The 16,385-nt window shown below is 32.6% G+C and overlaps 1 protein-coding gene across 2 annotated transcripts; it reads right to left on the bottom strand.

Annotated features, from left to right (window-relative positions):
• Window positions 1-1,247: 1,247 nt before the first annotated feature.
• LOC148277798 (alanine aminotransferase 1-like) lies at window positions 1,248-16,107 on the bottom strand. Of its 2 annotated transcripts, none has more exons than XM_088232372.1 (10): window positions 15,757-16,107; window positions 10,235-10,324; window positions 9,858-9,955; window positions 8,642-8,832; window positions 7,239-7,441; window positions 5,678-5,806; window positions 4,949-5,155; window positions 2,841-2,984; window positions 2,098-2,212; window positions 1,248-1,484 (listed from the first exon to the last, which is right to left on the bottom strand). In XM_088232372.1, exons 1-10 carry the CDS (start codon window positions 15,988-15,990, stop codon window positions 1,336-1,338), a joined length of 1,560 nt encoding a protein of 519 aa, XP_088088498.1. In that variant the 5' UTR covers window positions 15,991-16,107; the 3' UTR covers window positions 1,248-1,335. The 2 variants fall into 2 exon arrangements, with proteins under 2 accessions (XP_088088498.1, XP_088088499.1); XM_088232373.1 differs by lacking the exon at window positions 15,757-16,107 and adding an exon at window positions 11,131-11,272.
• Between the last annotated feature and the right edge of the window lie 278 nt (window positions 16,108-16,385).

Here is a 16,385-nt window from a genome sequence, read left to right as displayed (position 1 = left end):
TTACACAGTGTGTAGAGTGGCCACTTAAACCAGCCAATGACAGGTCATAAGCCCTGTGGATGCCTAAACTTCTATATTGCCTCCTCTAAAGTGTTCTTCATCTCTGTTGTAATATGCTTTTAAAAAAATAATTTTAGCAATTGTTTTTCAGGCAATCAAAAGTGGGCATAAATTTGTCTTGTAAGCTCCTCCCCGGCCTATGACTCCGTACTGCAGAATGGACTGTATGATTGCGTAGTAAACAGTTTCAATATTTTTCGGAGACAGAATGTTTCTTAATCTAACAAATATGGAAATAAGTTTTCGAACTCTTTTTACCATGGCATTTTTTATTTGTGATTTCCATTTCGTAATACTATCTAGGATAGTACCAAGGTACTTTATTTGATTAGACTTTTTTATTGTCACGCATGTTGGGGGGCATGTAGTTTTATGTATTATTATTATATTAGTAATTAGTGGGAAGATCACAATTATTTATTGAAAAGGGTAGAAAGAAAGGTTTTTCACTATTCAGTGATAACATATTGAAATCGAACCATTTTTTCAATAAATTGATATCTTGGTTGGTGCTATATTACATCCTCCCAATTCAATGCATTTGTTATCAAAACAGTGTTGTCTGTATGAGATATTTAGATTTTACCTTTCAAATTTAAAGCGAAAATTTCATTACATATTTGACAAATAATAAAAGACTCAACATAGTACCCTGTGGTATAACAAAAGTTATTATTTAACATCACGTACTCATTAGTCCTAATGAAGAGAAGGGTACGTCTCAAAACCGGTAGATATAGAAAAGTCGGCTAGTGCTTATAGATAATTATTTACTAACATTTAATGATCGCAAATTATTTCATTGATATTATAATGTTTTCTCAAAGGAAATGGATGATGAGAGGTCAAATAATAATTAATACTCAGTTGTTTATTTTTTATTACGTAATAATAAAATATTTTTTTTGTTTACTTCTATTTTTTTAATATTTTTAACTTCTATTGATGTAATAAAGTATGTATAAAAAATATGAAATGATAAGATCTAGGTGGTAAAAAAAAACAAACTGGTAAACAACCACTGAACTTCCTCATTGTAGCAGTTAAACTGATAGTTGTAAGGTATAACTAGTTGTTTAAATTTATATTTTGTACAACTATTCAAATAAAATACATTACATTACATAGATATGACTGATCTAAGAGGATATGAATGAACACAATGATAATAATAACTTGGACACTAATAAATAAAAATAATATTTTATTTTCCAGATTAATAAGTATTATTTATAAAATATCACGTAAAAAAGTTTTTTAAAAGTTACATAAATATTATTTGTATTCTTCGACAAATTTGGAGTGGAATGAAGAGAACTTTTGAAGCATTGCTTTAAGTTTTTCAGTTTGTGGCAAAATGGTTGTACGGAAATGATATGTGCCAGGTTTCTGACCAAATCCGCTCCCAGGAATAACACAGATTCCTAAAAGAAAGAAAATATTATCATTTTTTCATCTCTATTTTTGGTAGTATTAAAATATCTACAAAATGAATAAGATATAAAATGTTGTAAAATCATCATCTCCTTATCCACATCCACCTAGTGGTGCATAGGGCATTGCATTTACAGTTTGGAGATTTCACATTGGTCCTACAAATCCACACAACATGGAAAAATTAATATGGATTGATTTTTATCATTAGTAAATCCTGCAGCTCAACTGTCAGATTCAGGCATGGCAGGCAAATGCACTAATCACTATGACATGAAGCCGACTAATCTAATATTAAGTATAACAAGTGGTTATATAAGTTACTTTACAAATTTAATACTTATGCCTTAATGCCATGGAATTGATTTATTTATGTTTTTCAGATAGTTATACAAATTACATTTAAAATCCTGACTAGCTAGGAATATCCTGTGTTGTGTGGACTATTTTATCTGTTTTATACCTGTATGTATAAGAATTGATAAATATGAAGAGTTTCAACTATTAACACCTAGAATAAATAAAAACGTATTTACAAATATAAACAAAAATTAAAGTAGACCCAAAAAATTATTCTGACAGATTTGCAAAAAAAAAACTAACCAGCTTGTTCAAGTAATTCAGTGGCATAAAAATTATCTGCTGGCATTCCCTTTTTCTTAGCAGCTTCAATTGCCTTTGGAGGAAGAGTTATTTGAGGAAAAGCATACATGGCACCCTAGAAAAATATGCATTATTATTTTTTAAATGAAAACTCAAACCGAATAATAACATAAGGACATTAGTACATGCACTTATTTATCTGTTGTTCCTGCAAGAAAGTTTAGTAAAAAATTTCACAATAATACATTTTATCTTTAGTATATTGATTTTGCAATTACTTTTTTTTACTTATAATAATAAAAATACTTTATTAATATTTGTATATAACCATCTACCGACTTTTCTATGTCTACCGGTTTCGAGACGTACCCGTCGAAACCGGTAGATATAGAAAAGTCGGGAAGTGGTTATATACAAATATTTAATAACATTTAATAAAATTACTTATTTAGTTTAATTCATATAAATGTCAGACTGGCGCCAGTCTGACGATGCCAGTCATGACATCAGTCACCGGCACTGGTGAAAATTATAAATACACGTTGAATTAAACTAAATAATTATTTTTCTTGTTATAATTTAAATGCAGTTCCACCAAGAAATGTCGATAGAAAAACACAGAGTCCAGTTGTCCATTTTTAATTCACATTATATTTGGTTATATGTGTTTTTGAAGAATGCCAATTACTCACTTCAATCAAATCGTGAACATAAATATTTATATATTTTTTTCAGAAACCAACCTGCACTGGATTACATGTAAAACCTTCAAATGAGTTAAATGCATCTGTTATCAATTTAGCTCGGAGTCCCAAGGAATTAAGAATGCCAGCCTTTTCTTTAGCAAAGAGTTCATACGATGGGTCACCTTGTTTTGGTGGATCTACCTGTAAATGCACAATAATTTATAAATAAATAATTATTTTTTAGCATTAAGAGTATCATTGTCTAACTGGGTGCGAAGGTTTTCACGGTCACTATTATCAATATGTTTATTTTTTGGGTGATACCGTGTGTTTTGGATTTGTTCCAACACATACGGTATCACTCAAAAAAGAAACATATTATTGTTTATTTAGTACTTTTAGAAAAGGATGTAGAGTTTCAAAATGAGGTTTAAACCTTATTCTACTGCAAATGTATTACTATTTTCTAGTGCAATTTTCATGACCTATTGTCTATATTGGACAACTTTTTTTAGTTTTAATTAAATTTAATTATAATATTTACATCTTTCACAATTTTTATATTTAATATTCGATTTTTGAAATTCCGATGCACTCCGCTCCTATTAGATGTATTTTGTTAATTTACAGTCATTAATTTTATTCAATAACTTCAATCAGTAATTCATTTCAGAATTTTCAAAGTAATTTTCATTTTGGACAAATACATCATTTTTTAAAAATATTCCCACGCGATTTGAAAGCGCTGGACGCCAATCTATTTACGTGTTTTGAACCAAGTTTTATTTATTAATTTATGATGTTTTTTGTGCAAGGTAAAGAAATCAAATCCATGAAGACTGGTGGTCTCCGCAGTGGAATCTAGCCTTTGGGGAGATCAGGTTTGAAAGTGTGAAATTTCAAATTTGGCCTAAGCCGAATGCAAAAGAGGATATCGGGTGCACCAGGAAACTGATCTTGCTGCAGTCACCACCAATTGTCACGTCTTTATGACTTCTACACATTGGCATTAAAAAATGCACACATTTCACCTTTTTAATTTGCCATACATTTTCGATCGAACTCAGATATCTCGACTTTGAACGGCCGTATCAAAACCACCTTTTCAGGTATCTCCCTGGATTTTGCACTTTGCGGTCGAGTCGGGTGAGCTCTATTTGGGGACTTTATTGAACTTTCACTTTTTTACATACCTGATTTTACACAAAATTATTTCGCCATATTTACACTGCGAAAATCAATGTTAATCAATGTTAATCCAGTGCCTCGAATCGACCCTTTAATATAGAAAAGTGTTTTCCAATCGGATAGTTGGCAGGGGACTGGACTTTGGTAAGTTCATTTAAATTTTGTAATAATTCTGTATTTTTCCATTTTTTAACCTGTATTGAAAGTCATGTATATAAAACACAAAGCCTTTTTAGTTGTACACTTTTTGGGTTTGCGCTATGATTGACTGCGGAACAGTGCAAATTTATCATAAATATATTATGTGCAACTTGTTGGAATAAATATTTAGTCCATCTTCACTACGTTTTACAAGTCATTATACAAGCCTCAACTTCACTCCACTCCTCTCCAGGCTTAGAGGATGGTCGATCGCTCCCCCCCTGCAGCCGTACTTAATCACATCTACAACCTAACCAAAGGTTCCTCCTGCTGGCAGAACGCTGTGTAAGCCAAGCTCCAAGCCAAGACGGGATTATTTCACTAGCTAAGTAAAGAGGTTCTGCTCAGCAGGGTTCTGAGCTAAAGTCCGGGTATAGGCAATCGACCTTCAAAAGAGACGGCTGGGTCTGAGCGACAGCACCTGACTATGATATTTCTCTGAAAACTTCAGTTCTCCTCTTGCAGGGCTAAAACAGCAAAAGAAAAGGTCACAGCCACGCGTACGGTCCCTGTGTTCGTCTTAATGGATTGCAAGGTTTCGCTGTCGCTAGCAATTCGCCGTTCAGGTTCTGGATTTACAATGTGGAGCAAGAAACTGGAGCAGTAGTCGGACCAGCGGTTTTTTGTTCGCCAAGTGGCCACCCGTCACCCCAAATGACCCAAAATTGAAATATTTTGAATAAAAACACTAAGTAAAGTAAAAATATATGCAAAATTATTATAATTTACGAATAATCAAATCCCATATATGAGGCAAACAAGAAAAATATACTCACAAGGCAATCTATAACAATTTGTCCCAGTGACGGGGGGCACAAACTGGCTGATATTGCTTTATGAAATACAGTTTTTACTTCAGGACATATGTTTATAAGCTCCATATATCCTCCACGTAAGCCACACTCTCCAAGGTACCCTTTAGAGCAAGACATAAAGCTAGCTAGTTCCTGAGATGAGTAAGGGGGTCCAAGTTCTGACATCACCTGAAATAAAGGAGTGCTTATATTATGTTCAGGTGTACGAAAATCATAATTATCACATTCAGCCATTGTTTTGTAAATTTAATTACCCAATTGCCTAAAAAATTAACATGTTTATTTTAACAAAAAATTCTTCAAATGACATATTTAAATTCGCAGTGCCTTTCCAAAAATAGAAAAAAATATATACACTTACAGTTCAAGCCTATTTTTGTATGTTGATGCGACGGTAAACCAAATTTTTGTTTGTATTGATGAACATTTGAATTTTTTATTTGAAATCTTTCTATTACGCACACATATGCAAAAATGGACTGTACGTTTTTGGAATATAGATCTTATTTTTAATTACAGTGTTTTTATGGTGATTTCACAGTGACAAAAATCTTTGAAATTTGATGATGTCAAGAATTTACTGCCATTTTATATTGTGATACAAGATAAAAGATAGTGAAATAAAATCAGTAATATTATTTGTTCATTTAAAGGTAGGTATTTTATAGTTTTCAGTGAATAAATCATTACCTTTTTAAATGAAAAGTACTTTAAATCTTTTTCATAAACATTATCCTGATAAACCTCATCTGCCAATATTAAAAGATTTTCCTTGTACGCAAACTTAATGATCTCCTCCATGTTTTCTTTTTGCAGTACCTGAAACATAATATAAAATGTAGATTGAATCTAGAAGGTACATAAATAAGTTAAAATAAAATCCAAATGAAAATTATTTTGCGTTTATTTATGCAGTAATTACGGTACAATATAATTTGTTTGATTTTATATTGCTTTTATTTTATGATTTTTTTAAAAATATTTTTTTTATTGTAATACAGACAAACGAAATGCCAAATGTCTTATTCTTATTCTTAACAGTGGGGGTCAGTGCTATACAAGCTCCTGATGTCACTGCAACCTGTGAAGATCTATAGTGACGGGTACCCGTGAATAGTTTTCGACCTCCAAGTACGGGTCTTTAAAGAGCCTGGCTACTGTGTGGAAGGCGAGAGTTCTCATTTTGCTAGATTTGTAAAGTGTCGGGCTATTAGGTAGGGGGCAAGCTCTTAAACATCCTCAGGTTTAACCAGTGGTTCTTCTGATGAAGCGGCTTCATTTAAGATATAAATCATCACATTCACGTAAAATGTGTAAAGGTGTTTCCTCATCAGGGCTGCAGAACCTACATCTAGAAGTTTTGGAAAGGTTCAATCTAGCAAGGAGTTTGTTCAATCTGCAGTGCCCTGGGCGGGCTCTAGTGACAACCCTCACTTGATTTCGGCTGAACTTTATTAAGTCAAAAGCAAAACTTTGCGAGTAACCTTTTATCAGTTCCTTCGCATGGTGCTGACCAGATTCTTTTTGCTAGAGCATTATTTAACGCCTGTTTGTCAAATTCTGCAAATAATATTTTTTAAAACTTAAGAGTCAGAAGGTTGAGAAATATATTATGGTGGTTGGTGTGTTCGCCTACCGTGCTTGAGTTCACAGGTTTGATTCCTGAGAAGATCGTCAAGAAATATTCACTAAAAAGGTGGTCCTAAACTGCTACACATATTTCATGTTCCTGAACTGACGCCTGAAGCGTAAGGCTGATCACCTTACCTTGTGATACCTATGTGACAGGTGATCCATATACCCTTCATTTAGTGTACTAATACTAATTTTTGTCTGAACTCTATTAGACAGCATCACAATACATTACCGCATTCCTTCCTTGCGCCTAGAGTATAGACGCCGACTATAGGTAGGTAGGTACCTTCATGGAAATCTATAATATCAATACTCTAGAATTGATCGATTGCGTCTGTCCCTTATACTCGCGCAATGGAATTTAAGCCTTATTATCGTGGTATCAACGCTAAATCAGGCGAAGGCGGCGAATAAAGACGATTTCGAATTTCCTATTCAAAAGCCTTTGTATTTTTAAAAACACTGATTTGTTAATATCTTTTTTAGAAAAAATAAATTTACATTAACCAATTTAAATACTATTATTATAATGAATATATTATTAAATAATAATATTAAGATCGGTGTTGTGCAATGGACCCATTGTTGTACATTATTCAGTGAATGATGAACTAACTTGTCCAGTTGGGTTTCCCGGATTTATGATAACGAGTGCTCTCGGATTGCACCTCTTTCTTGCTTCTCTGACAGATCTCTCCAGTTCGGGAATATCCAAACTCCAGTTTCTTGATTCATCCAGATAATAATCTATTTGTTCTAGATTAAATTCGGCTATGGTCCCAGAATACAGTGGGTACTGTGGAATTGGTACCAAAATTCCTATAAAAAAATTATATAAGAAACTGAATATTCTATAAATGCGGTACCTTCTTAAAACTAGAATGTCTTGTAACCTCTTCTAACCTTACGTTTTATTTATTATGACTAGTTAGCTTTTTATTATTATAACCAAATGGCCAATGGCCAAATAAAAGAAGTTAGTGTATGGCAATTTTTTTTTTTGTGCGTTATCGTGCCATCAGTCGCACTCTTTGTTGACATTTTGGATCACATTGCGGCGCCCATAATCAGGTTTGATGTTGAAAATTTATTACATGGCCTATAAAATCTAAAAAACTTAATCATCACCATCATTCCATGTCTGCTCTCTAGTTGGAGCATATGGTGTCCACAAAGAGCCTCCAGGCCTCTCTGTCGTCTGCCAGGATAATCTTGATTTTAGAGGTTGAACAATTGAACGTAGTTATGCAGAAAGCAGCCAGCCATAGAAAAATGAAACTGAGATAATAGCACTTTTGTGAAAAGGGTGAATAATCTAATTTACAGAACAGTTGGAATGTTTTTTTAACAAATGATCAACAATGAATACACTAGTTTTTTTTACATTACAAACAAGAATCCAATTATGTATTTGACCAGTTTTAATAATTTTTAAAGTACCGTATGATTTTTATAGTACTGTGGGTGTTTTCTGCAAATTGATAAATGCCATTTTTGTGATCGACGCCATTTTCAGAAGGTGATTAATACAGTTTTTTGTGTGACAGCGGTCTGGTTATTTTTAGCAGAACATAGAATTGACCCTGCACCCGATAACATCAATATCTTATTTGTTGAAAATTGTGGACTTGCTGCCTTCTGCATAACTACGTTCAATTTATCCCAAGAAAATAATTTTGTATTTCGTACATTACCTACTTTTTAAAAATGTATTAATTGAGAATATTATGAATAAAACAGATTGTATTAAAAGGTTTATCTCATATCCGGAAGTATCTCATTTCAGTCTTTAATCTCTGTATGGTTGTTTACTTCAATTTGTCTGGTAAGCCATTTAATGGTCTAGCAGTCGAGATTATCTTATTTTTGTTTTTGCTGTCTGCATACTATGTTTTCGTGTCATGATTGTGCATGCCAGTTACTTTTGTTAGCGAGATGTCGTCACGCATGATGTGGCCTAGTGTGAGTTTATGGATCAGTATTTTGATCAATCAGTTAATTCTTAATTAAAAAACTTACCAGGTTTCTTGCCATTTTCTTCGCACGCCAAGAGTCTGATTACTGATTTAATAGCGGTTGTTGCTCCAGCACTTAAAATAACATTTTCCCAATGACTTGGAAAACCATCTCTCCTCTCAATATAGTCTGCCACGTGGCGCCTCACTAGCTCTATTCCAGGGATATCGGTGTACGAGCCCACAGAGCCCCCCCTATGTTGGAAGGGAAAGTAAAAAAGTAAAATAATGACACCAGCTCCATTAAGGCGTAGCTGAATGAGGTAGTTCATTGGTTTCTTAGTTTTTTTTTATTTGTTAATAGACCATTAAACTGAGCCAAACATTTTTATATTAAGTTTTGGAATTTTTTAATTACATCACCCGCGACGTCGCAAATTCAAGTCGGAGAGTTTTTCTGACATTTATAAAGAGAAGCCCTTTCCCGTCTCAGCACACTAAACATGGAAACTGGAAATCTATCACAACACATAATTGATTTTCTATTCTAAATACGTGCTAACCTGAACCTGTGAAGTTTCAAAGTTGTTCATTTTTATTAATTTTTTCATACATTTTCATGAAACTTAGAAGAACAAAATGCTCTAATTTTAACCTTGTGTAAGAGAACATATTATTTCATTTCCAGATTCCTATAGCACTGAAGTTCCTCACTGAGTAGACAAGGGAAATAAAAAGAGGGGAAAAAGACAATGTTTGTAAAATTGCCCTGCTTTCACATTGCTAAATTTATGTTTCTGAAAAATGTGAAATTTTTCCATGTTAAACTACCTTTAAAACAAATATTTTCATTGAATCGAACCCGGAACCTCAAGGTATACATGCGCCAGCCACTACACTAAGGAGTGGACTTTTCCTCACTCGATTTCTTTATTCAAGTTTTTACCTAACACAATCATCAGGGGTTCTGATTCTATTTCCCATCCAGAACTATATTCTTCACCCAGCCGGATCTAATATTTTATTGTTTCACCCTAAGAAATAATAACAGATACATTTAAAGTATTTATTGTTGTTTAATAGTTTTCTTTTTATACATTTATTGGTTAAAAGTGAAACAAATGTAGTGTCTCTTATTATGTATGTAGGTACTCATTTTAATAAAAGCTATGTCTCACTTAGTGATGAGATTCTCTTATGTCCTGCTTATTATTATACAGGGAAATGTACTAAACTTATTTATGTGACCTTATGAGCCTTATTTCAAGTTAGGTACTTACTTACAATAGCTGAGTATAGAACGTGCCTTTTTCTTAACATCCTCTGGGAACAGAGAGTCCTGACTGAGAAGTTCTGGGAAGACAACTAGAGCAAGAACCTGGAATAATACTAAAACCATGTATTATGGAAGTATATTATTATTATAAATATGTTAGATGTCACAAAATTATTAAAATGATTTAATAATAAGTTTTTAAAAAAAGATTTGAAAAAGGAAAAAATACGAAAAGTTCCAATAGAGCAGTAACCCATGCCTCGCTTTGTCTTTGTGACTGATAAAACTCCAGAAAAGGTTGGTTCCTCTATATCAACATTAATAATTGCTTATTCATATTTTGTGCTTAGCTACTTTAAAAAAATGTAGTGGCCTGCCTACCTGTCTTATAAAAGTAATTGGCACTTGTCCCATAGCTTGTCCATCTCCAATATTGGTTTTGATTATTTCATCGAATGGCTTTTTTACTCCCTGAAATTTAAATATTTTAATTCAGATTTTTTTGATGTATTCACAAAGGAATATTCACGAAGGAGAGATTAAGAATTAAAATACCGAAGTACAAATATCAAACAATGATCTATAAAAATATGTGATAAAAAAAAACAGAGGCATTTAAATTTTAAATATCAGAACCGACTCTCATCGTATTTGAGAAAAAAAAGAAAAAATAAGACCACCGCAGGTTCCTTCTCCTTATTCTTGGCCATCTCTAGTTCAGTTTCAGAGTTGACACAATGGGTGTTACAATACAGTTACAGTACAATAATTTTAAAAAACTTCATTCTTACAATAATTAAAGTAATATGGTAAATAAGGTACATTCATAAATTTTAAGTATGGTTGCTAGCTATCTCACTAGGTATAATAACATGTGCTGAGATAGCTAGCAATGATTTTATAGCCGACTATCTCAAGAACATAAACACATACAAACACACATAAATACGAGGTACTCGTATATCCATAAAGTAAGTTCCGTTTTGAAAAATAAATTACTGTGAAAAAATCTTTACATCTTGAAACTATTCTTCTACATAACTCGAACCATTTTGTTAGCACATGTCATAGTGCGGCACACAATTTTTTATTCCCTCTTCATAAAAGGGAACACCCACATCGTTTGTCTTCTTGCACATTATTACGACCTTTATTGAACTGTCTCACCCATCTTCTTAACATTGAATCACTTATCGCATGTTTTCTGTACACCCACATATCTAGTGACGAATGCGGATTAGTTTTATGTTCTTCGCATAAGGAAAATAATTACAGACCTTATCTCACATGTGGCAGGATTTTACATTTTATTCTTCATTTCAAACAAGCGCCACGAAGCATACACAACAATCGACTAGCTCATAATAGCATCAAGTCCTTCTCAATAGGTCAGAGTAAGACCCCATGCGCAAAACTGTGATGGCAGCGCTGCGATGGCAAGAAATACAAACGGAACTTTATTTCTAGATATGCGTAGTTTATAATAAATATCAACAGTTATCATGAAAGAAGGTCATCTCTTAATGCTTCTGTATCTATTTGCCTTCTTTCTTTAGTAATCAGCCATCGGGAACATTTTTGTTGAAAGTAAGTATATAATTATGTAAATAATAATTAAAAGATGAAACCAGATAAAATATCTTGGTATTGTAATGAACAAAAACATTGAGTAGAAATCACAAATTGCTATAATGGTAAAAAAGATAAGAAAACGTATACACATATTTATTAGGCTTTGAAATATTTTGCCTGTGAAAAGTAACAATGTGTGTATTTTGCCATAGTACAATTAATTTTACAGTATGGAATTGTGGGATGGGGAGGATGCTATAAATCAAATTTATATCCTTTGTTAATTTCATTTAAAAACATTAAATTACAATTATGTTATGTTAAAAGTATGTTCATCTTGCATGTTTTGAATCTTAAACTATCCATTGTGCAAAAAAAATTGAACAAAATTGGCTGTTTATTGGTGTTATACCCAGTCACCTGTTATTTGCTCCTGGTAAAAACAAAAATATTTTATTAACTACTAAGGTTCTATAAACATCTTTAGGGGATTTATATTAAGCTTAATATTTTTTTAGTACACGAAGTATCCCTGGAGACAAGATAAGATAAAATATAATATATATTTGGGTACTACTGCAGAAAACACTCAAAACAAACAAACAAACTCAACACAGAACTTTCGTTCCATGGAGTTGGGATTTGTGTCTAAATAAATGTAAGATAAATATATTGTGAATAAAATAAATAATTAAATAAAAAATAAAAACACACTCATGTATTTTCAGTTTTATAAAATAAATATAAGCGAATCATAGAAAAATAAATAGGAAAAACCCTGCAATAATAAATTCACAGGTACATATTTAAAAGTAATTATAATGCAAATTATTATCGATTTGGCAATTCTCGACCTGAGTACGGCCCATTGTTTTGCTGCGAACAGTAGCTAACTTAATTCCTTATATTCATAAAATGGTTTTCCTACGTTTGGGCTCCTCTATAGTTTGGCACATTATTACTATGAGCTTTTAATGTTTAACTATCACTAATAATCAAATAACTCGGCCTAAGTTACAGTGAGACACATAATCGGTTATTACAATCGAATAATATGATTATTTCTGTAACCTGATTATTAGGTTACATCCATAACCGACTATAAGAATATCCGATTGATCGACTGACAAGATTAGTTGGTTAGAAATAAAAATAATCGGTTGTGGCTATAAGTCTGGTAAGAAAATTATACAATTAGACGAAATTTATCATGCCATTTTAAAGGCCATTTTTCAAACATCGTTAGCGTTAGTGGTCATCGGTTTTTCTAGTGGTGACAATTTGAGAAAGATATTGAAAAGAGGGTGAGTAACGGGATCAGAGTGAAAACTGCACTTAAATCAACCTTGACGAATAAATGTTTGCCGCAAAGTGACCACTTAAACCAGCCAATGACAGCACATAAGCCCAGTAAATACCTAGACTTCCATATTCCCTTTTTAAATTTTTTTTCCTCTGTTGCAACAAATTTTGATTGAATATCGGATACTTTTTACCATGAGAAATCCCGCTAGTCAAAAAGCTAGTAAGTCATAAAACAGTTTTATTTATTTGTTTCAGAGCTGAGAGACAAAAGAATGCATCGGACTCTGATCTCTAGTCAATTGACATGAATTATTTGACATCACATCATCTGACTTTCTTGGCAAAAATAGCCTGTAATTTTTATTATTTATTCAAAATAAATATACTGAGTAATAATAACAAGATATTTTATTTAATTTAAATATTTTTAAGATGCTTCGTGTTTTTTGTTTTTTTTTGTTTGTTTTTTTTTAGTTTCATTTTTTTTTTGTTTTTTGCGTTTTTTTCTGTTTTTGTTTTGATTTTTTTTTGTTTTTCTTCTATTTTTTGTTTTTTTTTGTTTTTTTTGCCAAATAAAACCAAAATTGCAAGTTTGTTGGATGGTAACTAGGAGGTTTAATTTAAACTTGCCTCAAGTTTACAGAGTTGCAATCTCAAACTTGGGTCAAGCTTGAACTCTTGATACTTCAAACTTGATATAAGCTTAAGGCAAGTTTAAATTGCTATCTGGGAAGGATGATAGTGGGCTGAATCCCATCGAAATGCGATCTCTCATGCAAATTTGTGGTAAAACAATGTAAGATAGGTGCACAAATGTACAGATCCGTATATTAAGTAAGGCTGGGATAAGCATTATCGACGAAATTAAAAAAGGAGTTCTTCATTGGTTTAAAAATGTGGAGCGAATGGACAGCAAAAGAACGATGAAAAGTATTTATAATGCGAATATTGTTGGATGCAGAAATCGGGGAAGACTAAGAAAGACATGGCATGACCAAATTCAACAAATGCTTGAAAATAGACATATCGAAAATTGGCGCGCGTGCATGAGAAGATGTATAAATGTAGACCTAGCGAGATCTGTATGTAAATACAGGGTGTTCTTTAAACCCCGTCACATCCGAAACCACGATGATCAGTATGAGCAAGAAGACATATTAGCACATTAAAATATTTTTTTAGAAATAATAAAATTTACAAAAAAAAATAAAAATGGTTGCTTATTTCTGCAAGGGAGAAGCGAGGAGAGGGGAGGGGGGAGTCTGATACACCGTTAACCACATGGCCATACCACCTCGCTTCTCCCCTGCAGCAGTAATCAACCATTTGTATTTTTAAATATTTTATTTTTAAAAATTTTCTGCATTCTAAATATTTTTTAAAATATGCTAATATGTCTTCTTGCCCCTACTGATCATCGTGGTTTCGGATGTGACAGGGTTTAAAAAACATCCTGTATATGGCCTACCCTTGCGAGGAAACGGCGTGATGTTTATTTGTAGAGCGTGGAAGAGAAAAAAGGTAGTCACGTTTTTTGAAAGGAAAATAGGAATCCAACTTTTAATTGTTACCTCTTTTGAGGACCTTCAAATAAATTTCATAAAAATATCGATAAATTATGCGTTTCGATAATCGATTATCTTAATAATAGTTAGAATAATAATATTAAACATAATTGTATAATTCGGTTAATCGAGTTATTTGACGCCATAACCGGTTGTGAATAGGGGAAGTACGGACAAAATGAAATATATGGTAAAATGACATATCGCGCTTTATTCTAAATACGCGGGCTTTTGGATGCTAGTCTCTTGCATCAAGAAACCTCAACGATACTTTCACCAAACTGCCTAAACACTGGCGTACTCTATTTCGGTATGCAGATGGCAGAAGGGACCATCTTAATTTTCAAAAACGATCAGGAGAGCTGAAATAATACTAAATTTTAAGACTTTAATCCTAATTTAATTTGATTTAATAAAAATATTGTTTTTTTTTTTTCAATAATTAATTAACTACCATTTCAAAGGATGCTTTTAAAAATTTTATTTTCCATGTGTCTTAACTGAAATATTTATAAAAATTCTTGACAACTAAAAAAACAAATTTATTCGTGCTCGTACAGTAAGAGAAGTAAGAAATGTCAAAAGTTTAATATTCACCTCATTTTTTTTCCAATTTTTGTAAGTTTTCTACGTTTCTATGTATTATACTTATAAATTATTCAATGGTTCATTAGATCGTTATATGAGTTTTTTTCACAATTATATGATTTTTTATATTTGTTTGAATGTTTGAGGATAATAACATACTGGTACAGTGAACAAAACAACATTCATATGTATATGAAAAAAGTAACTAAATATCCCCCTAAAAAAAGAAAAAGGGATGTTATATTTACTTTTTTATAACGGTAAGGATTTGTAGCTGACATACAGGAGAGGAGGATGAAGATTGTACAACGTACGTCTACTTATTGCAGCGCCATTTTTTACGCTCCAAGCCTGTTGCAAGCTGTTGACGATGCATGACATGTTCTCGTTTGGATCACGCATCTTGCGCTGATGTGCCTAAGAAGACGGGTATATTTATTTGCAAACCTTTGTCTGATTGTTACTTCCTATATTGCATGTTATTATGTCCGTAATTCATATGTCTTTTTAGACATACCTACTGTATGGACACGGTGGTTTTTGGTTGAACTCTCATAGCGTGGGGATCAACCAAATTAATTAAAGTCGTGATGCATTCAAATAATATTCTGATGATTTGAATGTACAACTTGTATATTTGTAGCGTTCAGCTAGATAATAAAACTAAGATATCTATTTAAAAATACCACTGTTCTAGCGTATATAACTTATTCATCAAAATAAAAACCATGTCATTTTGTCCGCACGTCTCCTATAATTAAAACGATTACGTCACAAAAGGTCACGAGTCATTCAACAATCGCTTTGTCAAGTGGACTCCTGCGTTTGAACTTTTCAAAGAAAAATATTTTTTTAATTACCTATTCTACGTACCTTAGCTAGTTCCTTTTCAAGATCTCCCGCCCTGGAGGTGATCGGTCCTCTGACGGCGTACTCCATTATTTTGAAGCAAGGATTAATATTCTCCATAGAGACACATTTGTTCCGTTTTGCCATTGTATTTCCTGCGACACCTCCAAACAGGGAGACAGTTTCGGCCTCATTGAATATTAACGTTCGCCGGACCGCATAAGTTAAACAAGACCGATTTGCACGAGAGATTATCATGATAATTTATTTAGATTAAAACGAACGATGAATAAAAATATTCAGTGAATACAAAAATAACTGTAAAATCTCTATTCTTTTGCAGAACGACGTTATGCATCGTTATCATTCAATAATATTTTCTTAACTGTTTAGCGCCGGCGGCGATGTGTGCCAACAAGTTACTTCAGTTACATAATAATGTATTATTATCTACAAAATGAATAAACACAGATTTCTTTCGGTATAAATGAAAAATACAATTTCTGTAGGTACACTAGGTCTATCTATGTAAACATTGGAGCCCGTATTCTGTCACAATTTCGTTTTGTAAGTTCGTTCGTTTCTAATATATCCATTTCACTCTCGTTCCCGATCTTACGATACGAATACATTTACCAAACGAATTAGTTACA

Source organism: Micrasema longulum, unplaced genomic scaffold (genome assembly GCF_059751315.1).
Source record: "Micrasema longulum isolate JH-2025_06_02 unplaced genomic scaffold, ASM5975131v1 h1tg000978l, whole genome shotgun sequence".
Lineage (NCBI taxonomy): Eukaryota > Metazoa > Arthropoda > Insecta > Trichoptera > Brachycentridae > Micrasema > Micrasema longulum.
The sequence above is the reverse complement of the archived record's forward strand: the minus strand, read 5'-3'. Positions and strand labels throughout refer to the sequence as shown.